Source organism: Oncorhynchus keta, chromosome 37, assembly GCF_023373465.1.
Source record: "Oncorhynchus keta strain PuntledgeMale-10-30-2019 chromosome 37, Oket_V2, whole genome shotgun sequence".
NCBI classification, from domain to species: domain Eukaryota; kingdom Metazoa; phylum Chordata; class Actinopteri; order Salmoniformes; family Salmonidae; genus Oncorhynchus; species Oncorhynchus keta.
The window spans coordinates 17784884-17811991 of record NC_068457.1 but is presented as its reverse complement, the minus strand read 5'-3'; the positions used below and the strand labels follow the sequence as shown (position 1 = coordinate 17811991).

Sequence of the window (27108 nt, the reverse complement as noted above, 5' to 3'; positions counted from 1 at the left end):
ATCTATCCCTCTCTCTCTCTCTCTATCTATCTCTCTCTCTCTATCTATCTATCCCTCTCCCTCTCTATCTATCCTCTATCTCTCTCTATCTATCCCTATCCCTCTATCCCTCTCTCTCTCTATCTATCCCTCTCTCTCTATCTATCCCTCTCTCTCTCTATCCTCTCTCTCTCTCTATCTATCCCTCTCTCTCTCTATCTATCCCTCTCTCTCTATCTATCTCTCTATCTATCCCTCTATCTATCCCTCTCTATCTATCCCTCTCTCTCTCTATCTATCTCTCTCTCTCTATCTATCTCTCTCTATCTATCTCTCTCTCTCTATCTATCCTCTCTCTCTATCTATCCCTCTCTCTCTCTCTATCTATCCCCCTCTCTCTATCTATCTCTCTCTCTATCTATCTCTCTCTCTCTATCTATCCCTCTCTATCTATCCCTCTCTCATCTATCTATCCCTCTCTCTCCTATCTATCCTCTCTCTCTCTATCTATCCCTCTCTCTCTCTATCTATCCCTCTCTCTCTCCTCTCTCTCTCCATCTATCCCTCTCTCTCATCTATCCTCTCTCATCTATCCTCTCTCTCTCATCTATCCCTCTCTCTCTCTATCTATCTCCTCTCTCTCTATCTATCCCTCTCTCTCTATCTATCCCTCTCTCTCTATCTATCCCTCCTCTCTCTCTATCTATCCCTCTCTCTCTCTCCATCTATCCCTCTCTCTCTCTCCATCTATCCCTCTCTCTCTCCATCTATCCCTCTCTCTCTCTATCTATCCCTCTCTCTCTCTATCTATCCCTCTCTCTCTCCATCTATCCCTCTCTCTATCTATCTATCCCTCTCTCTCTATCTATCCCTCTCTCTCTCTATCCTATCCCTCTCTCTCCTCTATCATCTATCCCTCTCTCTCCTATCTATCCCTCTCTCTCTATCTATCCCTCTCTCCATCTATCCCTCTCTCTCTCTATCTATCCCTCTCTCTCTCCATCTATCCTCTCTCTATCTATCCCTCCATCTATCCTCTCTATCTATCCCCTCTCTCTCTCTATCTATCCCTCTCTCTCCATCTATCCCTCTCTCTCTCTCCATCTATCCCTCTCTCTCCATCTATCCCTCTCTCTCTCTATCTATCCCTCTCTATCTATCCTCTCTCTCTATATCCTCTCTCTATCTATCCCTCTCTCCTATCTATCCCTCTCTCTCTCCATCTATCCCTCTCTCTCTCCATCTATCCCTCTCTCTCCATCTATCCCTCTCTCTCCATCTATCCTCTCTCTCTCTCTATCTATCCTTCTCCATCTATCCCTCTCTCTCTCTATCCCTCTCTCTCTCTATCTATCCCTCTCTCTCCTATCTATCCCTCTCTCTCTATCTATCCTCTCTCTCTCTATCTATCCCTCCTCTCTATCTATCCCTCTCTCTCTCTATCTATCCCTCTCTCTCTCCCTCTCTATCTATCCCTCTCTCTCTATCCCCCTCTCTCTCTCTATCTATCCCTCTCTCTCTATCTATCCCTCTCTCTCTATCTATCCTATCTATCTATCCTCTCTCTCTATCTATCCCTCTCTCTATCTATCCTCTCTCTCTCTATCTATCCCTCTCTCTCTCTATCTATCCCTCTCTCTCTCTCCCTCTCTCTCTATCTATCCCTCTCTCTCTCTCTATCTATCCCTCTCTCTCTATCTATCCCTCTCTCTCTCCTATCTATCCCTCTCTCTCTCTCCTCATCTCTATCTATCCCTCTCTCTCTATCCCTCTCTCTCTATCCCTCTCTCTCTCTATCTATCCCTCTCTCTCTATCTATCCCTCTCTCTCTCTATCTATCCCTCTCTCTCTCTCTCCATCTATCCCTCTCTCTCTCTCTCTATCTATCCCTCTCTCTCTCTATCTATCTCTCTCTATCTATCCCTCTCTCTCTCTATCCCCTCTCTCTCTCTATCTATCTCTCTCTCTCATCTATCCCTCTCTCTCTCTATCTATCCCTCTCTCTCTCTCCTATCTATCCTCTATCTATCCCTCTCTCTCTATCTATCCCTCTCTCTCTCTATCCCTCTCTCTCTCTCTCTCCTCTCTCTCTCTATCTATCCCTCTCTCTATCTATCTCTCTCTCTATCTATCCCCTCTCTCTCTATCCTCTCTCTCTATCTATCCCTCTCTCTCTATCTATCCCTCTATCTCTCTCTCTATCTATCTCTCTCTCTATCTATCCCTCTCTCTCCATCTATCCCTCTCTCTATCTATCCCTCTCTCTCTCTATCTATCCTCTCTCTCTCTCTATCTATCCTCTCTCTCTATCTATCCCTCTCTCTCTCTATCTATCCCTCTCTCTCTCTATCTATCCCTCTCTCTATCTATCCCTCTCATCTATCCCTCTCTCTCTCTATCCCCTCTCTCTCTCTATCTATCCCTCTCCATCTCCTCTCTCTATCTATCCTCTCTCTCTCTCCATCTATCCTCTCTCTATCTATCCCTCTCTCTCTCTATCTATCCCTCTCTCCATCTATCCTCTCTCTCTCTATCTATCCTCTCTATCTATCCTCTATCTATCCCTCTCTCCATCTATCCCTCTCTCTCTATCTATCCCTCTCTCCATCTATCCCTCTCTCCATCTATCCCTCTCTCCATCTATCCCTCTCTCCATCTATCCTCTCTCTCCATCTATCCCTCTCTCCATCTATCCCTCTCTCTCTCCATCTATCCCTCTCTCTCTCCCATCTATCCCTCTCTCTCTCTCCATCTATCCCTCTCTCCATCTCCATCTATCCCTCTCTCTCTCCATCTATCCCTCTCTCTCTCCATCTATCCCTCTCTCCATCTATCCCTCTCTCCATCTATCCTCTCTCTCTCCATCTATCCCTCTCTCCATCTATCCCTCTCTCCCATCTATCCCTCTCTCTCATCTATCCCTCTCTCTCCATCTATCCCTCTCTCCATCTATCCCTCTCTCTTCCATCTCCCTCTCTCTATCTATCCCTCTCTCTCTCCATCTATCCCTCTCTCTCTCCATCTATCCCTCTCTCTCCATCTATCCCTCTCTCTCTCTCCATCTATCCTCTCCATCTCCTCTCTCTCCCTCTATCCCTCTCTCTCTATCTATCCCTCTCTCTCTCTCCATCTATCCCTCTCTCTCTCTCCATCTATCCCTCCTCTCTCATCTATCCCTCTCTCTCTCCATCTATCCCTCCATCTATCCCTCTCTCTCTCCCTCTCTCCCTATCTATCCCTCCATCTCTCTCTCTCTCCATCTATCCCTCTCTCTCTCTCCATCTCCCTCTCTCTCTCCATCTATCCTCTCTCTCTCTCCATCTATCCCTCTCTCTATCTCTATCCCTCTCTCTCCATCTATCCCTCTCTCTCTCTCCATCTATCCTCTCTCTCTCTATCTCCCATCTATCCCTCTCTCTCTCTCTCTATCATCTATCCCTCTCTCTCTATCTCTCTCCATCTATCCCTCTCCTCTCATCTATCCCTCTCTCTCTCCATCTATCCCTCTCTCTCTCTCTCCCTCTCTCTCCATCTATCCCTCTCTCTCTCCTCTCTCCATCTATCCTCTCTCCATCTATCCCTCTCTCCATCTATCCCTCTCTCTCTATCTCCATCTATCTCTCTCTCTCTCTATCCTCTATCTCTCTCCATCTATCCCTCTCTCTCTCTCCATCTATCCCTCTCTCTCTCTCCATCTATCCCTCTCTCTCCATCTATCCCTCTCTCCATCTATCCCTCTCTCCATCTATCCCTCTCTCCATCTATCCCTCTCTCCATCTATCCCTCTCTCCATCTATCCCTCTCTCCATCTATCCCTCTCTCCATCTATCCCTCTCTCCATCTATCCCTCTCTCCATCTATCCCTCTCTCCATCTATCCCTCTCTCCATCTATCCCTCTCTCCATCTATCCCTCTCTCCATCTATCCCTCTCTCCATCTATCCCTCTCTCTCTCTCCATCTATCCCTCTCTCTCTCTCCATCTATCCCTCTCTCTCATCTATCCCTCCCTCTCCATCTATCCCTCTCTCCATCTATCCCTCATCCATCTATCCCCATCTATCCCTCTCTCTCTCTCTCCATCTATCCCTCTCTCTCTCTCTCCATCTATCTCTCTCTATCCTCTCTCCATCTATCCCTCCATCTCTCTCTCTCCATCTATCCCTCTCTCTCTCTCCATCTATCCCTCTCTCTCTCTCCATCTATCCCTCTCTCTCTCTCCATCTATCCCTCTCTCTCTCTCCATCTATCCCTCTCTCTCTCTCCATCTATCCCTCTCTCTCTCTCTCCATCTATCCCTCTCTCTCTCCATCTATCCCTCTCTCTCTCCATCTATCCCTCTCTCTCTCTCCATCTATCTATCCCTCTCTCCATCTATCCCTCTCTCTCCATCTATCCCTCTCTCTCTCTCCATCTATCCCCATCTATCCTCTCTCTCCATCTATCCCTCTCTCTCCATCTATCCCTCTCTCCATCTATCTCTCCATCTATCCCTCTCTCCATCTATCCCTCTCTCCATCTATCCCTCTCTCCATCTATCCATCTCCATCTATCCTCTCTCCATCTATCCATCTCTCCATCTATCCCTCTCTCCATCTATCCTCTCTCTCTCTCCATCTCTCCATCTATCCCTCTCTCCATCTATCCCTCTCTCTCTCCATCTATCCCTCTCTCTCTCTCTCATCTATCCCTCTCTCTCTCTCTCCATCTATCCTCTCCATCTATCTCTCTCCATCTATCTCTCTCTCTCTCTCCATCTATCCTCTCTCTCTCTCCATCTATCCCTCTCTCTCTCTCTATCTCCCTCTCTCCATCTATCCCTCTCTCTCTCTCCATCTATCCCTCTCTCTCTCTCCCATCTATCCCTCTCTCTCTCTCCATCTATCCCTCTCTCTCTCTCCATCTATCCCTCTCTCCATCTATCCCTCTCTCTCTCTCATCTATCCCTCTCTCTCTCATCTATCCCTCTCTCTCTCTCTCCATCTATCCCTCTCTCTCTCTCCATCTATCCCTCTCTCTCTCTCTCCATCTATCCCTCTCTCTCTCTCCATCTATCCCTCTCTCTCTCTCTCCATCTATCCCTCTCTCTCTCTCCATCTATCCCTCTCTCTCTCTCCATCTATCCCTCTCTCTCTCTCCATCTATCCCTCTCTCTCTCTCCATCTATCCCTCTCTCTCTCTCCATCTATCCCTCTCTCTCTCTCCATCTATCCCTCTCTCTCTCTCCATCTATCCCTCTCTCTCTCTCCATCTATCCTCTCTCTCTCTCCATCTCCATCTATCCCTCTCTCTCTCCATCTATCCCTCTCTCTCTCCATCTATCCCTCTCTCTCTCCATCTATCCCTCCTCCATCTCTCCATCTATCCTCTCTCTCTCTCCATCTATCCTCTCTCTCTCTCCATCTATCCTCTCTCTCTCTCTCCCATCTCTCCATCTATCCTCTCTCTCTCTCCATCTATCCTCTCTCTCTCTCCATCTATCATCTCCTCCTCCATCTATCTCTCTCTCTCTCCATCTATCCCTCTCTCTCTCCATCTATCCATCTATCCCTCTCTCTCTCTCCATCTATCCCTCTCTCTCTCCATCTATCTCTCTCATCTATCCTCTCTCTCTCTCTCCATCTATCCCTCTCTCTCTCTCCATCTATCCCTCTCTCTCTCCATCTATCCCTCTCTCTCCATCTATCTCTCTCTCTCCATCTATCCCTCTCTCCATCTATCTCTCCATCTATCTCTCTCCATCTATCCTCTCTCTCCATCTATCTCTCTCTCCATCTATCCCTCTCTCTCCCATCTATCCCTCTCTCTCTCATCTATCCCTCTCTCTCCATCTATCCCTCTCTCTCTCCATCTATCCCTCTCTCTCTCCATCTATCCCTCTCTCTCTCTCTCCATCTATCCCTCTCTCTCTCTCCATCTATCCCTCTCTCTCTCTCCATCTATCCCTCTCTCCATCTATCTCTCTCTCTCTCTATCTATCCCTCTCTCTCTCTATCTATCCCTCTCTCTCTCTATCTCTCTCCATCTATCCCTCTCTCTATCCCTCTCTCTCTCCATCTATCCCTCTCTCTCTCCATCTATCCCTCTCTCTCTCCATCTATCCCTCTCTCTCTCCATCTATCCTCTCTCTCTCTCCATCTATCCCTCTCTCTCTCCATCTATCCCTCTCTCTCTCTCCATCTATCCCTCTCTCTCTCCATCCCCTCTCTCTCTCTCCATCTATCCTCTCTCTCCATCTATCCCTCTCTCTCTCTCATCTATCCCTCTCTCTCTCTATCTATCCCTCTCTCTCTCCATCTATCCCTCTCTCCATCTATCACTCTCTCTCTCTCCATCTATCCTCTCTCTCTCTCTATCCATCCCTCTCTCTCTCTCTCCATCTATCCCTCTCTCTCTCTCCATCTATCCCTCTCTCTCTCTCCATCTATCCTCTCTCCATCTATCCCTCTCTCTCCATCTATCCCTCTCTCTCTCCATCTATCCTCTCTCTCTCCATCTATCCCTCTCTCTCTCTCCATCTATCCCTCTCTCTCTCCATCTATCCCTCTCTCCATCTATCCCTCTCTCCATCTATCCCTCTCCATCTATCCCTCTCTCCATCTATCCCTCTCTCCATCTCTCTCCATCTATCCCTCTCCCTCTCTCCATCTATCCCTCTCTCTCTCCATCTATCCCCTCTCTCTCTCTCCATCTATCCCTCTCTCCATCTATCCATCTCTCCCTCTATCCCTCTCTCCATCTATCCTCTCTCTCTCTCCATCTATCCTCTCTCTCTCTCCATCTATCCCTCTCTCTCTCTCCATCTATCCCTCTCTCTCTCCATCTATCCCTCTCTCTCTCTCTCCATCTATCCCTCTCTCTCTCTCCATCTATCCCTCTCCATCTATCCCTCTCTCTCTCTCTCCATCTATCCCTCTCCTCTCTCTCCATCTCCCTCTCTCTCTCTCCATCTATCCCTCTCTCTCCATCTATCCCTCTCTCTCTCTCCCATCTATCCCTCTCTCTCTCTCTCCATCTATCCCTCTCTCTCTCCATCCATCTATCTATCCTCTCTCTCCATCTATCCCTCTCTCCATCTATCCCTCTCCATCTATCTATCCCTCTCTCTCTCTCCTCTCCATCTATCCCTCTCTCTCTCCATCTCCCATCTATCCATCTATCACTCTCTCTCTCTCCATCTATCCCTCTCTCTCTCTCTCCATCTATCCCTCTCTCTCTCTCTATCCCTCTCTCCATCTATCCCTCTCTCTCTCTCCCATCTATCCCTCTCTCTCTCTCCCATCTATCCCTCTCTCTCTCTCCATCTATCTCTCTCTCTCCCATCTATCCCTCTCTCTCTCCATCTATCACTCTCTCTCTCTCCATCTATCCTCTCTCTCTCCATCTATCACTCTCTCTCTCTCCATCTATCCCTCTCTCTCTCTCCATCTATCACTCTCTCTCTCCATCTATCACTCTCTCTCTCTCCATCTATCACTCTCTCTCTCTCCATCTATCACTCTCTCTCTCTCCATCTATCACTCTCTCTCTCTCCATCTATCACTCTCTCTCTCTCCATCTATCACTCTCTCTCTCTCCATCTATCCTCTCTCTCTCTCCCTCTCTCTCTCTCCATCTATCCCTCTCTCTCTCTCTCATCTATCCTCTCTCTCTCTCCATCTATCCCTCTCTCTCTCTCCATCTATCCCTCTCTCTCTCTCCATCTATCCCTCTCTCTCTCTCCATCTATCCCTCTCTCTCACTCTCTCCATCTATCCCTCTCTCTCTCCATCTATCTCACTCTCTCCATCTATCCCTCTCTCTCTCTCCATCTATTCCTCTCTCTCTCTCTCCATCTATCCCTCTCTCTCACTCTCTCCATCTATCCCTCTCTCTCTCTGTCCATCTATCTCACTCTCTCCATCTATCCCTCTCTCTCTCTGTCCATCTATCTCTCTCTGTCCATCTATCCCTTTCTCTCTCTGTCCATCTATCCCTCTCTCTTACCACTCCTCCTCTCTCTGTCAGGTATGTGAACTGTGCCCGTAGTGAGGAAGAGCAGAATCTGGTGGCTTTCCAGTACAGAGGAGGGATTCTGTACCGCTGCTGGAAACCTATAGCTGTTGGAGAGGAGCTGTTGGTTTGGTACGGAGAGGAGTACGCCAGAGACCTGGGCATCGTCTTCGACTTCCTCTGGGACAGAAAGAGCTCCGCTAGAGGTACTTTCTCTCTCTCCCTATTCCCTTTCCTCGTCCCTCTAGAACAGGCAGTCATTGTGCAGTAATGAATGTGTTCCCCTCAGTCAGCTGAATGCACATCTTACTTCATAGAACTGTGGTTACGTGAGTAATCTTCTATATCCGCTATAGTGGCTGGGGCAAACAGAGGTAACAGCGGTTTCTAGCGCATATTCAAGTAGTTTTCTTCCTACAAATTTGTCTCTTGCTTTTTAGTGGTTGCCGCTATTAGCGACCAAGACCCCATGCCTGAAAGCTAAGATTCTCAGGAACACGTCTGTTTCCATCTATGGCACACAGGCTGTGCAGGCCTTGTTAGAAGGCGGAGTGATGTGAACGTATCTGCACAGAATGACTAGTGGAAATAAATGGCTTCTCCACAGAATGCTTGATGATCAATCCCTAATGTTTTCCTGAACTTTCTAATACCTTAAATGCATTTCAATCACCCCAAAACATACTTCCTTCCAGTGGTGAAAAAAGTACCCAATTGTCATACTTAAGTAAAAAATACTTTAGTAGAAAATGACTCAACTAAAAGTGAAAGTCACCCAGTAAATTACTACTTGAGTAAAAGTCTAAAAGTATTTGGTTTTAAATATACATAAGTATCAACAGTAAATGTTATTGCTAAAATATAATTTAAGTATGTAAAGTAAAAGTATAAATCATTTAAAAGTCCTTATATTAAGCAAACCAGACTGCAGGATATCCTTGTTTTTATGGATAGCCAGGGGCACACTTCAACACTCAAACATCATTTACAAACTAAGCGTGTGTGTTTAGTGAGTCTGCTAGATCAGAGGTATTAGGGATGACCAGGGACATTCTCTTGATACGTTTGTGAATTAGACAATTTTCCTGTCCTGCTAAGCATTTAAAATGTAACTAGTACTTTTCAGTGTCAGGGGAAATTATAAGGAGTAAAACGTACATTATTTTCATTAGGAATGAAGTGAAGTAAAAGTTGTCAACAATATAAGTAGGAAAATAAAGTACAAATACGCCCCAAAACTACTTAAGTAAAAATACTTTAAAGTACTACTTAAACACCTTCCACTGCTTCCTTCAGACTGAAATTTGGCATTATCTGATTTGACATATTTTGTGCAATTGAGATAATGATTCCCCCAAGTGTCCAAACATTGTGAATCAAATAGCTTCATGGTCCTTGTTAATAGTATTTCAAATAGCATGAATATGAATCGATTTGGGAAGGCTACGGTGGCTCACCCAGTGAGTGTTTTCACGTAAGTGTCTCCCCCAGAAATATTAGACTACCACTGCTCTAGAACTACCGGTTTAATTCCCCCTCTCTTTTCATCTCTATATTCAAGTGAAGTGGAATATAATGATATCATTAGACTTTTTCTTTCAGTATTTGCTTCTCTATCCAGCTTGCTATTCTTTTTGACCTCTCTGAACACCCCTTCCGTTTCTCTCCTCCTTTCCTTTCAGGTGTGAATGAGTCATCCCAGTCTCAGATCTTTTCCTGCTCTGGTTGTCCGTTCTCCTTCACGGCTCAGATCTACCTCTACAAGCACACAAAGAGATGCCACAGGGAAGAGTACGTCAGGCTGCCGAGGAGTGGAGGGATTAGATCAGAGACACAAGCACCACCCAGTGGCTCTCAGCGGTGTTCAACAACTCCAGATCGCACCCCAATCACACTCCTCACCCAGAAACACAGAGACACAGGGAAGCCAAGACCTCACCACTGCTCTCAGTGTGGGAAGAGTTTCCATCGATCAGGAGACTTAAATGTGCACCAACATACTCACACAGGAGAGAGGCCATATCACTGTTCCCAGTGTGGGAAGAGGTTCAGTGTGTCAGGAAATTTAAAGACACACCAGCGTATTCACACAGGAGAGAGGCTGTATGACTGCTCTCAGTGTGGGAAGAGTTTCCATCGATCAGACTTAAATGTGCACCAACGTACTCACACAGGAGAGAGGCCGTATCACTGTTCCCAGTGTGGGAAGAGGTTCAGTGTGTCAGGAAATTTAAAGACACACCAGCGTATTCACACAGGAGAGAGGCCGTATCACTGCTCTCAGTGTGGGAAGAGTTTCCACCGATCAGGAGACTTAAATGTGCACCAACGTACTCACACAGGAGAGAGGCCATATCACTGTTCCCAGTGTGGGAAGAGGTTCAGTGTGTCAGGAAATTTAAAGAGACACCAGCGTATTCACACAGGAGAGAGGCCGTGTGACAGTCAGGAAGCTTAAAGCGTACTCACACCTGACTGAGTTACCTGTGGCATTCCAAAACTCAAAATGCTGCAAATAGTTTGTTGGAATAAAAATCTAGTTTAACTGTGTGTACCACATTTTTGATTCCGCGTGTGCTGTGGCAGAGGGTGACTGCAGTGAGACATGTTGAATATGACAGGCCAGGACTCATCTATGTTTGACCCTTACCTGAATGTTGCAGGGAGCTGCTTGCTGACTGCCAATAAGCTGTTCTGAACACTTGTAGCAAGTCTACATAAGCTACACACAGGACATCCCATAAAGCATTCTCCATACTGTATTTATAGAAAGTGCTGTATTGCCTTAACATGCGTAGTGCCTTAAGAGATATTATAGTAATGAACAAGAAGTTGTGAAATGTGAGAGATTCAGCCCCAAAGATAGTGGTTGTGTATCTCATTGAGTTTATTAGATGATGTTATGGTCAGGCAATGAAGGAGAGAGAGTTTGAAATAAATATTGAGAAAATATATACTGGTAGTCTATTGGATGATCTTGTGGTATGGGAAGAGGGTAAGGCTCTGGGTAAATGAAGGAATGTCCATGATGGATGTAGCGGCGGCCATCTTGGGCGAGGCGGGGAGGAAGGTCAGTTTGGACACTTCACCGTAGGATGAACTGCCACACTCTTCCTCATCCCTCTCTCCGTTGTCCTCTCCTGGGGGGTCGCCCTCCTCCGGCCCAAAACCCACCACCTAGGGAGGGAGGTCGATGTTAGTGCACACAGCTCTTAAACATCGATTACACTGCTCAACTATACACACACACTTACATGCACACTGAGTTTTCTGCACTGCTCAACTATACACACACTTACATGTACACTGAGTTTTCTGCAGTTGTGTCCGCGGTGCTCCAGATACCAGGATCCCAGCTCTGCTCTGGTCATCTGTTTCAGTGCCTCAATCTACTCACACACACACACACACACAGTCACACGTGAAACGTCTGCAGAAACTACAGCAAGCAATGTAAAATTCTGCACACCAGAAAAACTGAATTGCCCTGTGTGTGTCTCACCTCTCTGTGAAGCCTGTTGAAGACATACTGCTGTGTAACGACCTCGGCCCAGTTCCTGTCCACCTCCTCTCCCAGGTGTGTGTCCTCACACTCCTTTAGCTTGACCAGCGCAGTCACCTGTACACACACACACACCTTCAGCTTAACAAGTAAACTTCAGTACACTCGGATATATAGTCAGACACACACATACCTGTGTGTTGAAGGCACTCTCAGTCAGGGCACTCAACTTCTCTCCAAAGGAAGACAGAAACTCCTCTATCTTCAACTCTACCAGCTCAGTACTGAACGAGAGATGGAAAGAAAGAAAGAGAAGAGGGAGCCCACTGTCATTACTATAAGAGCTGTTTACAGGTCATAAGAGAGAGTACTTCTAGCCTCAGGAAGGCCACATCAAAATCACTGCAGTGCACAATACAGTCAGTATGAGGATCTCACTTGAACTTGGTGGCCTGTGTTTCCACCGTGACAGAGAAGCCCAGGACTCCAGACGTGTTTCTGCAGGTTGGATAAACATGATACCTGGAGGAGAGAGATTGAGAGAGGAGTTTAAGTTGACTGAGCCAATTAGAAGATGGAGGTTTGGGACACTGAGGAAGGATGGGACACTGGTTAACACTCCTACTCTTTCCAGAGGTTCCATGGTCTATTTAGTCACCAGAGAGACAGAGAAGTGTGAAACACAGACACTGACCCCAGAGTCTCTTTTGTCCTGAGGAAGTCAAAGCAGGGCTCCTCCATGTGCATCTGGAACCACAACAATATCAACAACACAGAGGTCAGAGGAAGAAGGGATGAGGGGTTAGGGGATTAAAGGATGAATGATTGTTGGTGTACTCACCACCAGCAACTCCATCAGTGTGTGTTCTCTGAGGGTTTTCAGACCAGACTGGAGAGAGAGGGGGAGAAGGGGAGAGGAAGAGAAGAGAGTGAATGAATGTCAGGCGAGTCAATCAGTCATGAACAGATGAACCAGTGTGTGTGTGTGTACCTGGTAGTAGACTGTGACCTCTGAGTTGGCATCTCCCTTGTTCAGTGCTTTGACCTTACAGACGTGCTGTTTCAGAGGCAGCTCCACCACTCTGAACAACACAGAGACCTCTGCTGGCAACTTGGAGAACTGCAGCTTACTGACAGAGACAGCAAAGAAAGTTGTGTGTGTGTGTGTGTGTGTGTGTGTGTGTGTGTGTGTGTGTGTGTGTGTGTGTGTGTGTGTGTGTGTGTGTGTGTGTGTGTGTGTGTGTGTGTAAACTTACTCAGTGACGTACTGCAGGAACTGGATTGACTCCTGCAGGGAAAACAGAAACCACTTTAATAAATGGCAGAAATCATACAAGAGGGTTTGGTGGAAAGGGTGTGTGTGTGTGTTTTCATGGTCCAGTCACCTGGCTAGTGAAGTTCCCCTGCACCAGTCCCTCTGCATAGAGCTGAGTCTTGAAGGTTCTGCTGAACTCCATCAGTTGTTCTACAGTCAGACCACCGTCTGCCAGCGCCTGGTACTTCTCTACCATGGACCAGCGACCATGCTCCAGGACCAACAACCGCACGTCCCTGAGAGTGTGTGTTTGGTGGGGGAGAGAGAAGACAATGGTGAGATGGGACACACACCAACAAACAGACCCACACACACACACACGCACGTGACGTACTTGCCCAGTTTCTCAGGTCGTATGAGGATGTTGAAGTAGGCCTTTTTGAGCTGCTCAGAGAACATATTGAAGACATCTTGACAGGCAGAGAAGTCAGCCAGATGGTCCAGGATCAGATGGAACAGGAGCTACAGAGGAGGGAACACCATCATCATCATCATCATCATCCTCGTGTGTGAGTGTGGTGTGTGTGGCGCGGTGCAGTGTGTCTGGGTCTAACTCACAGGCAGTTTGTGGTTGAAGCCCTTGACCTTGATAACCAGTCCGTGTTCTCCTACTGACAGCTTGTAGTCCAGCTGGGCCACGTCAGCCTCGTAGGCTGGCTCTGCTAGGTTATGACCCAGTATGTTCACGAGCAGGTCAAATAACACCAGGCTAGGGAGGGGGAGAGAGAGCAGAGAATTAGAGGAAGGGGCTGGTGGAGAGGGGTGGGAGGGAGTGAGTGAGAGAGGGGTGTTGGGGATGAGAGATTGGAGAGAGGGATATAAGCAGAGAGAAACAGGATTAAAATACTGTGTAAAACAGTTCCGAGCTATGGCTGCATTCTCGAGAGGCTAGAGGCTAGCAGTTTTAATGGCTCACTAAACCCTGGACTTACTTCTTGGCTGACTGCTGGATGACCGGAGAGATGAGATGGAAGCGGATAATGGCTCACTAAACCCAAAGGAGAGAGGAAACTTACAGATCAAAGGAGAGAGAGAAACATCTCAACGACTGCTGGATGACAGACCAAAGGAGGAGAGATGAGATGGAAAATGATGATCAAAGCTGAAGGAGAGAAAGAAAAGAAAGAAATGACAGATCGATCAGCAAAGGAGAGAGAGGAAACATCAGATCAACGGAGAGATAGTAGAAATGACAGATCAAAGGAGAGAGAGGAAACATCAGATCAACGGAGAGAGAGTAGAAATGACAGATCAAAGGAGAGAGAGGAAACATCAGATCAACGGAGAGAGAGTAGAAATGACAGATCAAAGGAGAGAGAGGAAACATCAGATCAACGGAGAGAGAGTAGAAATGACAGATCAAAGGAGAGAGAGGAAACATCAGATCAAAGGAGAGAGAGTAGAAATGACAGATCAAAGGAGAGAGAGGAAACATCAGATCAACGGAGAGAGAGTAGATAGATCAAAGGAGAGAGAGGAAACATCAGAATGAAGATCAAAGGATGAGAGGAAACATCAGATCAAAGGAGAGAGAAATGACAGATCAAAGGAGAGAGAGGAAACATCAGATCAACGGAGAGAGAGTAGAAATGACAGATCAAAGGAAATGAAACATCAGATCAAAGGAGAGAGAAATGAAACAGATCAAAGGAGAGAGGAAACATCAGATCAACGGAGAGAGAGTAGAAATGACAGATCAAAGGAGAGAGAGGAAACATCAGATCAACGGAGAGAGAGTAGAAATGACAGATCAAAGGAGAGAGAGGAAACAGATCAACGGAGAGAGAGTAGAAATGACAGATCAAAGGAGAGAGAGGAAACATCAGATCAAAGGAGAGAGAGTAGAAATGACAGATCAATGAAAGATTATAGCTATTGACCATTTGAATTGTTCACTGTTGTCGTAACTCAAATCAAATGTTTTATAAAGCCCTTTATACATTAAATAAAGGTTAAAAAAAAGAAATGATCAGCAGAACAGTTGCCAGTAAAAACTCCCTCGAAGGAAGGAACCTATGAAGAAACCTAGAGAGGAACCAGGCTCAGAGGGGTGAACCGTTTTCTACTGGCTGTACCAGATAGAGATTAAGGCAATACTCCACCCAAAAACAATATTTTGGTATTCGTTTCACTAGTCCTTTGTTGATATAGTCCCAAAATGGGTTGCATGTCAGCAATCATGTTTTCAAGATATATCACTTTCAAAATACAGAAACAGACCCAGTATGATGCAAATGATAAACTGGGACTATATCAACTATGGACTAATGAAACAAATACCAAAATAGTTTTTGGGTGGAATTTTCCTTTAAGAGAATATGTGGACATTGAGGCCAGATTGTGTGTTTTATAAAGAAGTTACTTTGAAACTCACACACACACACACACACACACACACACACACACACACACACACACACACACACACACACACACACACACACACACACACACACACACACACACACACACACACACACACACACACACACACACTAGGGCTGGCACAATTACTGCGTGGATGAAAACCATTATGAAGGAAAAATAACTGTCATAATTATTGTTTTTTGGGGTACGAACAGGACGGCCTGGAATTTGTGCAATTGAGTCTGTTTCTGCTGTAACATGTACCCTAAACAACATGATGAAACAAGCAAGGTGCTGGAGTAAACCAGTCTTCAGGTTGCCTAGGAAACAGCAGCACACATGAAAAGAACGGGCTTGGAACCATAGAATTATCAACTAGAATAATAATTTAAGAGGATCTATATGCTTGGAACCTCTTACCCTGGCAATTTGACTGGTAAACTCATGGTTACACTAGGGATGGCTGCATGGTATTGTGATGCAATAACATCCATGGTAATGTAGAATGTTCATTCAAAGTATGTTAACTGATGTGGCTCTTGTAATGAAATGTATTTTTTTGTAACGTCAGTTGAGTTGAATCAAAGATTTTCAATTATATTGACAAGATAGTGGAGTGACCGCTCTAACAATGGAAATACATGTCCTTAAAGATGGAAGGCATTCAGGTGGGACCATTCTTGCCAATGAGAGGGCAGAATGGTCCCACCTGAACAACAGGTACAACTCTGATATAAAGTCATTTTTTTAAAAGTTGGTCAAATGCATCCACTTATATCAGTGCATTTGTAACAACCTAACCATTCCTGAAAATCTATCAGATCAAATAAGCCTCACGTAGCAATTTAGCAATTACATTGTTTGTTCACCAAATTCAACACTCTCACATTGACCTCCTTTCCAAAAATTCCTCACTTCGTGGTCTTATTTTCGCAGACAGATTTTGGGCGGAGTAAACCCTCCTGTGGGTACACTCGCAGTGGCTGCCAGTCCATCCATTATGCCATCTTTGAATTGAATGGGGACGCCCATTCTATTTCTGGTATTACTATTCAAACGGTTATTACAGAGATTGCGTTGGCTGGACAATTTACCGTCATCCAAAATTCCAGACCGTCATAGCCCTAACACACACACACACACACCTTTGGGTATGTTGAACTTGTTGTCCTTCTTGTACCAGAGACATCCTCGGTCGTTGGCAGTTACTCTGACTGGCAGCTCAGTATCAGGACAGTCAGACTGCTTCAGGCTGAAATCAGTCGCTGGAAGGAAGAAATATGAACACATTAGGAAGGTTCACAACACGCAAACACACAGACACACACAGAAACACACACACACACACACACACACACACACACACACACACACACACACACACACACACACACACACACACACACACACACACACACGCACACACACACACAGAAACACACAAACACACACACAGAAACACACAGACACACACTAACCGATGAACTTGTTCTCGACAGGGAGGTGCAGGTCAGAGTTGTGCTCAAAGTCTCCGTTCCAGCGCTCTCTCCACTCTTGTTGGATATCTGGACAGAGAAGAGAAAACTATCAGGATACCCTCTCTCTTTCTCTACATACTGGGACCATGTTGACATGATCTGGTCCTCTAATAATGCAAACACACACAGAGCCTTCAGAAAGTATTCACACCTCTTGACTTTCTACAAGATTTGTTGTGTTACAGCCTGAACTTAAAATGTATTCAATTGAGATTTTGTGTCACTGGTCTACACACAATACCCCATAACGTAAAAGTGGAATTATGTTTTTAGACATTTTTACAAATGAATTAATAATGAAAAGCTGAAATGTATTGAGTAAATACATTTATGTGCTTAACAAGTCACATAATAAGTTGCATGGACTCACTCTGTGTGGAATAACAGTGTTTAACATGATTTTTGAATGACTACCTCGTCACTGTACCCCACACATACAATGGTCTGTAAGGTCCCTCAGTCGAGCAGTACATTTCAAGCACAGATTCAACCACAAAGACCAGGGAGGTTTTCCAATGCCCAGCAAAGAAGGGCTGGTTAAATGGTTTTAATTTTTTTTTTTTTTAAACAGATTGAATATCTAAATATATTTAAGCATGGTGAAGTTATTAATTACACTTTGAATGGTGCATCAATACACCCAGTCACTACAAAGATACAGGCGTCCTTCCTAACTCAGTTGCCAGAGAAGAAGGAAACCAGTTACAGAGTTTAATGGCTGTGATAGGAGAAAACTGAGGATGTATAAACAACATTGTAGTTAGTTCACAACACTAGCCTGTACAGAATAAAAAATATTCCAAAACATGCATGTTTCCATTAAGGCATTAAAGTAAAACTGAAAAACATGTGGCAAAGAAATAAACTTTATGTCCTAAACACAAAGCGTTATGTTTGGGACAAATCCAACACAACACATCACTGAGTACCACTCTTCATATTTTCAAGCATGGTGATGGCTGCATCATGTTATTGGTATGCTTGTCATTGGCATGACTAGGATAAAAAGAAACGGAATATATCTAAGCACAGGCAAAGAGGAACACCTGGTTCAGTCTGCTTTCCAACAGATACCGGGAGACAAATTCACCTTTCAGCAGGACAATAACCTAATACACAAGGCCAAATATACACTACAGTTGTTTACCAAGACGGTATTGAATGTTCCTGAGTGGCCTAGTTAAAGTTATGACTCGGCTTTAAAATCTATGGCAAGACCTGAAAACGTCTGTCTAGCAATGATCATCAACCAACTTGACAGAGCTTGAAGAATTTAAAAAATAATAATGTGCAAATATTGTACAATCCAGGTGTACAAAGCTCTGAATAGCCTTAATTTCTCAGAGCAAGAATAGGCTGACAAGTTTCAGAAGAAAGGTCTTTGTTTCTGGCCATTTTGAGCCTGTTATCGAACCCACAAATGCTGATGCTCAAGAAACTCAACTAATCTAAAGAAGGCCAGTTTTACTGCTTCATTAATCATCACAACAGTTTTCAGCTGTGCTAGCATAATTGCAAAAGGGTTTTCTAATGATCAATTAGCCTTTTAAAAGGATAAACTTGGATTAGCTAACACAACATGACATTGGAACACAGGAGTGATGGTTGCTGATAATGGGCCTCTGTACGCCAATGTAAATATCCCATAAACAACCTGCCGTTTCCAGCTACAATAGTCATTTACAACATTAACAATGTCTACACTGTATTTCTGATCAATTTGATGTTATTTTAATGGACAGAAAATTAGCTTTTCTTTCAAAAACAAGGACATTTCCTAGTGACCCCAAACTTTTGAACGGTAGTGTATATTTAATCCCTTTTGAACTCAGGCTGGAACAAGTCAAGGGCTATGAAGACTTTCTGAAGCCACTGTAGTTTGTGTGTATGTGTGTGTGTGTGTGTGTGTGTCTATGTGTGTCTGTGTGTGTGTGTCTCTCACCCTCTACGCTGTAGTGTGTCCCAAACCATTTCTCCCTGAGGGGACAGTGGCCTTCGTGTTCTGGAGAGAGCAGCAACAGGTTGGATCTGTCTGGAGTCAGCAAGGACAGGGCCGCACTGATCACCTACACACACAATAAATACTTTATTTGAATCAACAAATTACATTCAAGAAGGTTTCAAACATTTCAAAGGTCTTTGTATGCATAGACACTTAAGGATACAGAAAGCACCTTCTCCAAACAGCACATACACATACACACGCAACGATCACCTAAACACACACACACACACACAGTCCGTACCTCAGGTGAATACTGGAACATGAGCTGGTCTCCGGTGAGGAAGTGTTCTTTAGGAAACAGCTGCATGTTCTCACAGATATCCTCCACATACTCTATAGGGTCCGTCTGAAACACACAGGGTTGCATCGTTTGGTTGGGTATATTCATTCCTGTACTTGTAGATAGGAGGAAAATGTTAGTAGTATTTACCTGTTCCTGGTAGTGAAACTCATTGGCTTCAATCTTTTGAATCTCCTCATAGATCCTACAAACATAGAGAGAGAAAGAGAGAGAGAGAGAGAGCGCGAGAGAGGCAGAAGGAGAGATAGAGAGTGAGACAGAGAGCGAGCAGAGAGAGATAGTCATATACTGTATAAATAAAGCACATATTCTGCATTTCACATGCCTATAATGAAGCCCTAATCACACAGACACTACCTTTGTTGGGGGCCCAGGCTCTGTAGCATCTTGAGATACTGGAAGACCAGGTGAGCCACCTGTAGAGAAACACATATAATGTGTGTACTGTGTACCAAACGTTTTACTATACTGTTGAGTACCAAAAGTGCTCACAAGAATAGTAAGCCAACTACAATTCAGAGAAGTGAGGAAATGTTGCCAGTCCTCACTTGTAAAAATACTATTTTAGGCTTCAGGGTTAGGTTTATAACTAGGGTTAGGGTTATAATTAGGGTAAGGTTTATAACTAGGGTTAGGGTTATAATTAGGGTTATAATTAGGGTTAGGGTTATAATTAGGGTTAGGGTTATAATTAGGGTTAGGTTTATAACTAGGGTTAGGGTTATAATTAGGGTTATAATTAGGGTTAGGGTTATAATTAGGGTTAGGGTTATAATTAGGGTTAGGGTTATAATTAGGGTTAGGTTTATAATTAGGGTTAGGGTTATAATTAGGGTTAGGTTTATAATTAGGGTTAGGTTTATAACTAGGGTAATGGTTTATAACTAGGGTTAGGGGTTATAATTAGGGTTAGGTTTATAACTAGGGTTAGGGTTATAATTAGGTTAGGACTTTATAACTAGGGTTAGGGTTTGGTAATTAGGGTTAGGGTTATAATTAGGGTTAGGACTGTTATAATGGTAGGGAATTAGGTCAGTTATAATGGTAGGGTTCTGGAAAAGTGAGGACCAACCTTGAATTCTGGAATCCTTGGTCAGTGAGTGTGTACCAACCTGGTAGCAGTTCTGGAATCCTTGGTCAGTGACTGTGTACCAACCTGGTAGCAGTTCTGGAATCCTTGGTCAGTGACTATGTACCAACCTGGTAGAAGTTCTGGAATCCTTGGTCAGTGACTGTGTACCAACCTGGTAGCAGTTCTGGAATCCTTGGTCAGTGACTGTGTACCAACCTGGTAGAAGTTCTGGAATCCTTGGTCAGTGACTGTGTACCAACCTGGTAGAAGTTCTGGAATCCTTGGTCAGTGACTGTGTACCAACCTGGTAGAAGTTCTGGAATCCTTGGTCAGTGACTGTGTACCAACCTGGTAGAAGTTCTGGAATCCTTGGTCAGTGACTGTGTACCAACCTGGTAGAAGTTCTGGAATCCTTGGTCAGTGACTGTGTACCAACCTGGTAGAAGTTCTGGAATCCTTGGTCAGTGACTGTGTACCAACCTGGTAGCAGTTCTGGAATCCTTGGTCAGTGACTATGTACCAACCTGGTAGCAGTTCTGGAATCCTTGGTCAGTGACTGTGTACCAACCTGGTAGAAGTTCTGGAATCCTTGGTCAGTGACTGTGTACCAACCTGGTAGAAGTTCTGGAATCCTTGGTCAGTGACTGTGTACCAACCTGGTAGAAGTTCTGGAATCCTTGGTCAGTGACTGTGTACCAACCTGGTAGAAGTTCTGGAATCCTTGGTCAGTGACTGTGTACCAACCTGGTAGGTAAGTTCTGGAATCCTTGGTCAGTGACTGTGTACCAACCTGGTAGCAGTTCTGGAATCCTTGGTCAGTGACTGAGAATGTAGGATGTGCCTGTTCCAACCTGGTAGATGTTCTGGAATCCTTGGTCAGTGACTGTGTACCAACCTGGTAGCAGTTCTGGAATCCTTGGTCAGTGACTGTGTACCAACCTGGTAGAAGTTCTGGAATCCTTGGTCAGTGACTGTGTACCAACCTGGTAGCAGTTCTGGAATCCTTGGTCAGTGACTGTGTACCAACCTGGTAGAAGTTCTGGAATCCTTGGTCAGTGAGTGTGATGGAGATAGAGAAGATGGAGTAGGTAGAGTTCTGGTCAAAGCCTGTTTCACTGTTCCCTCCAAACAGAGCCATGGCCCAGCACCTACACACACACACACACACACACACACACCTCAACACCTAAGTACAGTTGCCACATAAACATTGCTATAAAACGGTGCATTGTGGGTTATGTAGTCCCGTGTGCTGTAGTTCTGACTCACTTCCTCCTGAGAATTGATAGGATGCTGCCTGTGCCTGGAGAAGCTGTATTATCTGTACTATCTGTGACCAATCAGCCAAGAGATGTATTATCTGTGGAGATTAGGCTTCTGTAGTAGCCCTGAGAATCTGTAGTAGATTAGAGAGAGAGAGGTGGAGCTGAGAACTGGATGGGGGGATCTGTAGAGGCTGAAAGATGAGGCAGAGAGAGAGTGCATCATCAACTGTAGTATCTCTCCTGTAGTTCCTCTGTTATAAAGCTGTATTAGCTGTAGTAGCTGTATTATCTGTATGTAATAGCTCTTATCTGTAGTGTATTATCTGCTGTATAGCTATTATCTGTAGTAGCTGTATTTTGTATGTAGTAGCTGTATTATCTGTAATAGCTGTAGTAATAGCTGTATTATCTGTAGTAGCTGTATTATCTGTAGTATTATCTGTAATAGCTGTATTATCTGTATTATCTGTAGCTGTATTATCTGTAGTAGCTGTATTATCTGTAGTAGCTGTATTATCTGTAATAGCTGTATTGTATTATCTGTAAGCTGTATTATCTGTAATAGCTGTATTATCTGTAGTAGCTGTATTATCTATCTGTTGTAGTAGCTGTATTATCTATTATCTGTAGCTGTATTATTATCTATAGTAGCTGTATTATCTGTAGTAGCTGTATTATCTATAGTAGCTGTATTATTATCTATGTATTATCTGTAGTAGCTTTATTATCTGTAGTAGCTGTATTATCTGTAGTAGCTGTATTATCTATAGTAGCTGTATTATCTGTAGTAGCTGTATTATCTGTAGTAGCTGTATTATCTGTAGTAGCTGTATTATCTGTAGTAGCTGTATTATCTGTAGTAGCTGTATTATCTGTAGTAGCTGTATTATCTGTAGTAGCTGTATTATCTGTAGTAGCTGTATTATCTGTAGTAGCTGTATTATCTGTAGTAGCTGTATTATCTATAGTAGCTGTATTATCTGTAGTAGCTGTATTATCTGTAGTAGCTGTATTATCTGTAGTAGCTGTATTATCTATAGTAGCTGTATTATCTGTAGTAGCTGTATTATCTGGAGTAGCTGTATTATCTGTACTATCTGTAATATCTGTAGTAGCTGTATTATCTGTAGTAGCTGTATTATCTGTAGTAGCTGTATTATCTGTAGTAGCTGTATTATCTGTAGTAGCTGTATTATCTGTAGTAGCTGTATTATCTGTAGTAGCTGTATTATCTGTAATAGCTGTACTATCTGTAATAGCTGTACTATCTGGAGTAGCTGTACTATCTGTAGTAGCTGTATTATCTGTAATAGCTGTACTATCTGTAATAGCTGTACTATCTGTAATAGCTGTACTATCTGTAGTAGCTGTATTATCTGGAGTAGCTGTATTATCTGTAATAGCTGTACTATCTGTAATAGCTGTACTATCTGTAATAGCTGTATTCTGTATAGCTGTATTATCTGAGTAGCTGTATTATCTGGATAGCTGTATTCTGTATCTATTATCTGTTGTGTTTCTTACCTGTAGTGTTTCTCCTGAGGAGGCAGGGACCAGGTGATGGTCAGAGCATGGACCTTCCTCACAGGAACAACTGAAACACACAGCTATGTCTTACTACACTTGTGAGCGTATCTTTTTGGGAATCAACAATTGATTCCCATTCAAAATCCTCTTTTCAGTGAGCTGAACTGAAGCAGTATGGCTCTAATGGAGATCAGGAGAGAAGGCTGTGCAGGTCAGCTCAATAGAGCAGGTGTTCCTACCTCTGTACAGCTTGTTGAAGGCTGGAGTATCAAAGGGATCCAGAAGCTCAGAGAAGTCCGGCTTGGGCTGAGCACTGAGGAACAGGGTTCAGTAAGTGTTCGCTAAATGGCCATATGATATTTGAATGGTGAGGGATTTTTGGACAGCTGAGACTCACTTGTTGGGCACTCCACTGAAGATCTCCTTCACCCACTCCTCTAGAGTGTCCAGCTTCTCTACACACACACACAGACACACACACACACGCACCGACAGAGGAGGACAACAGAGTTACATGTGTGACTGCGCGGCAAGGTCGTGTGTGTGTATGTGTGTGTGCGAGTGCGCGTCACCTTTAGACTGCACAGCCAGGGTCATGTAGTGGGCAGAGTAATGTCTCTTCCAGAAGGAGCGGAGCCTCTTGTAAACGTTGATCTTCTTTTTCCTGGGCTCTGTCTTCAGAGTCTGGGCATTACCTGGGGAAACCATGACAACCACGGGGTGAAACCATGACAACAGCTCAGTCACATACCACAATAACACAACATCTGTCTCTCCTTTACACATGACAACACAGTACACAGAGTAGTTTTTGTGTGTGTGTGTGTGTGTGCCCTCACCCCAGCAGAACTTGCCCATGGGGTGACCTGGCTTCGCTAGACTCCCAAACAACATCTCTTTCCTGTGAGAGTCAGACGGCTTGGCCAGTTGGTACTCTGATAAAAGAGAGAAGGGGGAGCAGGTCACTACATAACCAGTGCATAAGGTCTGAATAAAGTCAACATTTTTTCCCCCAGAATGTCTCTCACCGGAGTCGACAGCTTCCACCTCCCTGTCGATGGCGTCTCGGATCATCAGAGGACAGATGAAAAACTGGGCCCACCTGGAGACAGCCAATCACAGACAGGTACAGAGTCAGATGGACTAATCCGAATCAAGAGACAAGGCACAGAGACTATAATGGTGGTGTGTTGCTGACCTGTCCAGAGCCTCTCTGAATTTCTTTCTCTGGACGTCAAACTGGAAGACGGTTCTCTCACAGTCCGTGGAGGCGTTGTCACTGCCCCCATGTTTCTTCAGGAAGGCATCGAAACCATTCTCTGATGGGTACTTCTCACTGCCCATGAACACCACTACAGGAGGAGAGGAGGAGAGGAGAGGGAGAGGAGAGGGGTAGGAGAGGGAGGAGAGGGAGGAGAGGGGGAGGAGAGAGGGAGAGGAGAGAGGGAGGAGAGGAGAGTCTGTTGTATATCCCCTTGTGTCACAAACACAGCATTGCACCAGATTTATCACAACAAAACAATCTCATCCTTAAGGGCCATCATACTCACTGTGTTCCAGGAAATGGGCGAGGCCTGGGAGGTCATTGGGGTCACTGAAGCTGCCAATACCCACACACAGCGCTGCTGCAGACTGACACACACACACGGAAACACACACACATAAACAAACACACAATCATCAACACCCTTATTACTATTGCTGCTAATGTGCTGTTATTTCCTCTTCAGGTCACCCTCTCACCTGTTTCTCTGAGTGTCCCTTCTTCCTCTTCCCTCCATCCTCGTCATCCTCAAAGTCACTGTCCTTGTCATCCTCCTCTTCTTCAGACTCTTCCTCTGTTTCCTCTCCTGAGTCTTCTTCCTCCTCTTCCTCCTCCTCCCCCAGTTCCTCCTCCTCCTCTGATTCGTCATCTCCAGAAGAGGCAGGACCAGTGAAGTCTGAAATTAGTAGAACTCGAAGCCCATTGGTCAGCTCGATGTACCTGTGGGAGGGGTTAAACAGAGGTAAACACTATTCTCTTATTCTAAGATGTTGACACAACCACACACACAGTTTGGCCCTCTGAAACTGCGTGCTTCAGTTGGTTTAAAATGACAGCAGGATGTCTTGTTTACACCGCTCCTTGGCCAACATGTGACCTGTTACGCTCCCAGACACCCTGCAGAGTCTCACAGACAGACGGACAGACAGACGGACGGACGAACGGAAAGAAAAAGTCTCTCTCTCTCACACTCACACACACACAGTCTCTCTCTCTCGCTCTCTCACACACATTCTCTTTCTCTCTCTCACACACACACGTTGGTGTGTAAGGTAAACATTGATGTTACCTGTACTGTTTGGGGTCACTAGGGGACTTGATGATCTCCGGGTCTCCAGTGTTCTCTCCTCCTCCATCCCCTGCTTCCTGGACTTGGACCTTTGGCTCTGGCTCAGCTTCCTCTCTTTCTTCTTCTCGTTCCTCCCCTCGGTCCGGTCCGGTACTAGAGCCACTGGCCGAGGTACTTCTGGACTTGTTGGTATGTGGCATTCTGAATTGCGACGACACTTTGGCACTGTGAGGCGACAACAGTGGGCCACGGTGAATAGGACACAGGGAAACCAATAGACAGGTTATTCAACTCCAGGTCTGGAGGGACTCTTCTCTACTTGGAAGTTCATTCATGTCACTGATCGGGCAGAGAGTCCATTCACCTTGGGTGCCAGGTCTGAGTCAGTCCCTGATTAGCAGGGAAGGATGACAACCACAGGGGTTTAGGTCCTGCAGGTCTGGAACCGAATGGCCCTGCTCTACTGGCCAACACCGTGACACAGCGTGTCACTCTAAGGACAGCAATGGTGATGAGCTGGATTTAATTTAATTTAAAATGATTGTTTAAGCTAGGCTACTGAGTAAATATTTCATTTTAATGACAGATCTGTCAAGAAGTGACAGTGATTGAAAGTAAGACTCTGCGAAGCAAACATTTATGTATTAGTTTGATCAGCTGTCAAAAAAGTATTATCATGCCAGACACAGTCAACAGATGCAATGGGGGGGTGAGGCGACAATACATCTATTCACCCAACGCCTGTCTGGTTTGTTCGCCCGTATTCAGCTGCGTCAGCTACAAAACAACAACCCTAGTCCCCAAGTGCCCTACACTCGCCTCACTGCGGGCTTTATGTAGGCTCAGTCAGCACTGCAAGTCAGCCAACTTATATCGCTAGCAGCAAACTGTAGCAAGCGAGTCACCTGTTACAAAATGGCAATAATATGAAAGATACAGTAACACAGATATAGGCTACTTCACCATGATCGACCGACAAGTCTATCAAAAAGCCTCAGACTTTTCTAGGCTAGCGACTCACACAATACATGTCAAACCCCACCCAACGTTTCTACTACGGGAACGTATACTTCAAATTGGTTCTATGTCCTAAAATGAATCTTATATTTGGTCAAGTTTGACAGCTAACGAAGTAGCGTTGGTCCCGGCGATGTTTCCATACCTTGCTTCTTGATATCACAGGGATGGAACCTAGCGTTTCCCCTGCATATGGTAGGATGATTATTTTGCTATAAGGAGCGCCTTGATTCGTCGAACGCAAAGAGCATTTCAACATTTCAACATTTGATTGCTCCGGAACAAGGCAGACACACCCAGAGGCGTGATTACGGAAACTTTAAACGATCGTGATTGGGCAAAAATACGCCACACGTGGGAACTTCTCTACTATTCACATTGTGGTTACATTGTAGCAGCAACACGAGACTGTTTGTTACATTGTAACTAACAAGTACTGTAGCACTAGCAGCAACAACAAAATGGACAGTGTCGACAAGTTGTCTGGCAGGACCTATACTTACCACAGTCCCGCGTTACAGCAGTCCATAATGAGTTTATATTTCCCAGCACTCATTCATTGCACCGTAATAAAATCAGCATCGAGGTAGTTTACAGTCGCTTGTTGGTTTGTCCATGGATAGGCTTGAGGTAGGCAACTGTACATTGTGATGCAGATACAGTAGAATACAAGTGATACGTTCTATTGAATTGCTTCCTAAATTCCAAACCTTCCAGTTACAGTGTTGAGCCGCGAGGGGGTAGGCGACAACAGGGCAGATATTGATAGAGTTTGTCTGTTGATCGTCTGTAGGCCTACAGTTGAACGAGCGACTGCTTAAGACATGACCTTGCTTTTGGGCCGTTTGCAGAGACACAGATTCACCTGAACAGACTTAAGACCAATGATAATGTGCT

General features: G+C 44.8%; 2 protein-coding genes across 2 annotated transcripts in view; one reads left to right on the top strand and one right to left on the bottom strand.

The window, feature by feature from the left end:
- The window catches only part of LOC118370008 (histone-lysine N-methyltransferase PRDM9-like), a 34591-nt gene extending 23670 nt beyond the window's left edge, over positions 1–10921 (top strand). The window contains exons 7-8 of the mRNA XM_052498901.1: positions 7985–8175; positions 9652–10921. Coding sequence (XP_052354861.1) covers positions 7985–8175; positions 9652–10427 — 967 coding nt within the window. The 3' untranslated portion in view covers positions 10428–10921. The remainder of the gene's footprint in view (positions 1–7984; positions 8176–9651) is intronic.
- Positions 10836–26755, bottom strand: LOC118370007 (nardilysin-like). The gene is made up of 32 exons (XM_052498900.1): positions 26715–26755; positions 25195–25419; positions 24605–24845; positions 24412–24493; positions 24060–24213; positions 23890–23963; positions 23701–23796; positions 23434–23556; positions 23259–23316; positions 23101–23174; positions 22859–22928; positions 21053–21217; positions 20506–20569; positions 19355–19413; positions 19127–19181; positions 18938–19042; positions 18634–18757; positions 16632–16718; positions 16299–16418; positions 13719–13770; positions 13345–13495; positions 13121–13248; positions 12857–13022; positions 12728–12759; positions 12463–12601; positions 12313–12360; positions 12166–12218; positions 11910–11993; positions 11665–11755; positions 11472–11588; positions 11269–11358; positions 10836–11146 (listed from the first exon to the last, which is right to left on the bottom strand). The coding sequence occupies exons 1-32, from the start codon at positions 26738–26740 to the stop codon at positions 10934–10936; spliced, it is 3366 nt and encodes a 1121-aa protein (XP_052354860.1). The 5' UTR covers positions 26741–26755; the 3' UTR covers positions 10836–10933.
- Between the last annotated feature and the right edge of the window lie 353 nt (positions 26756–27108).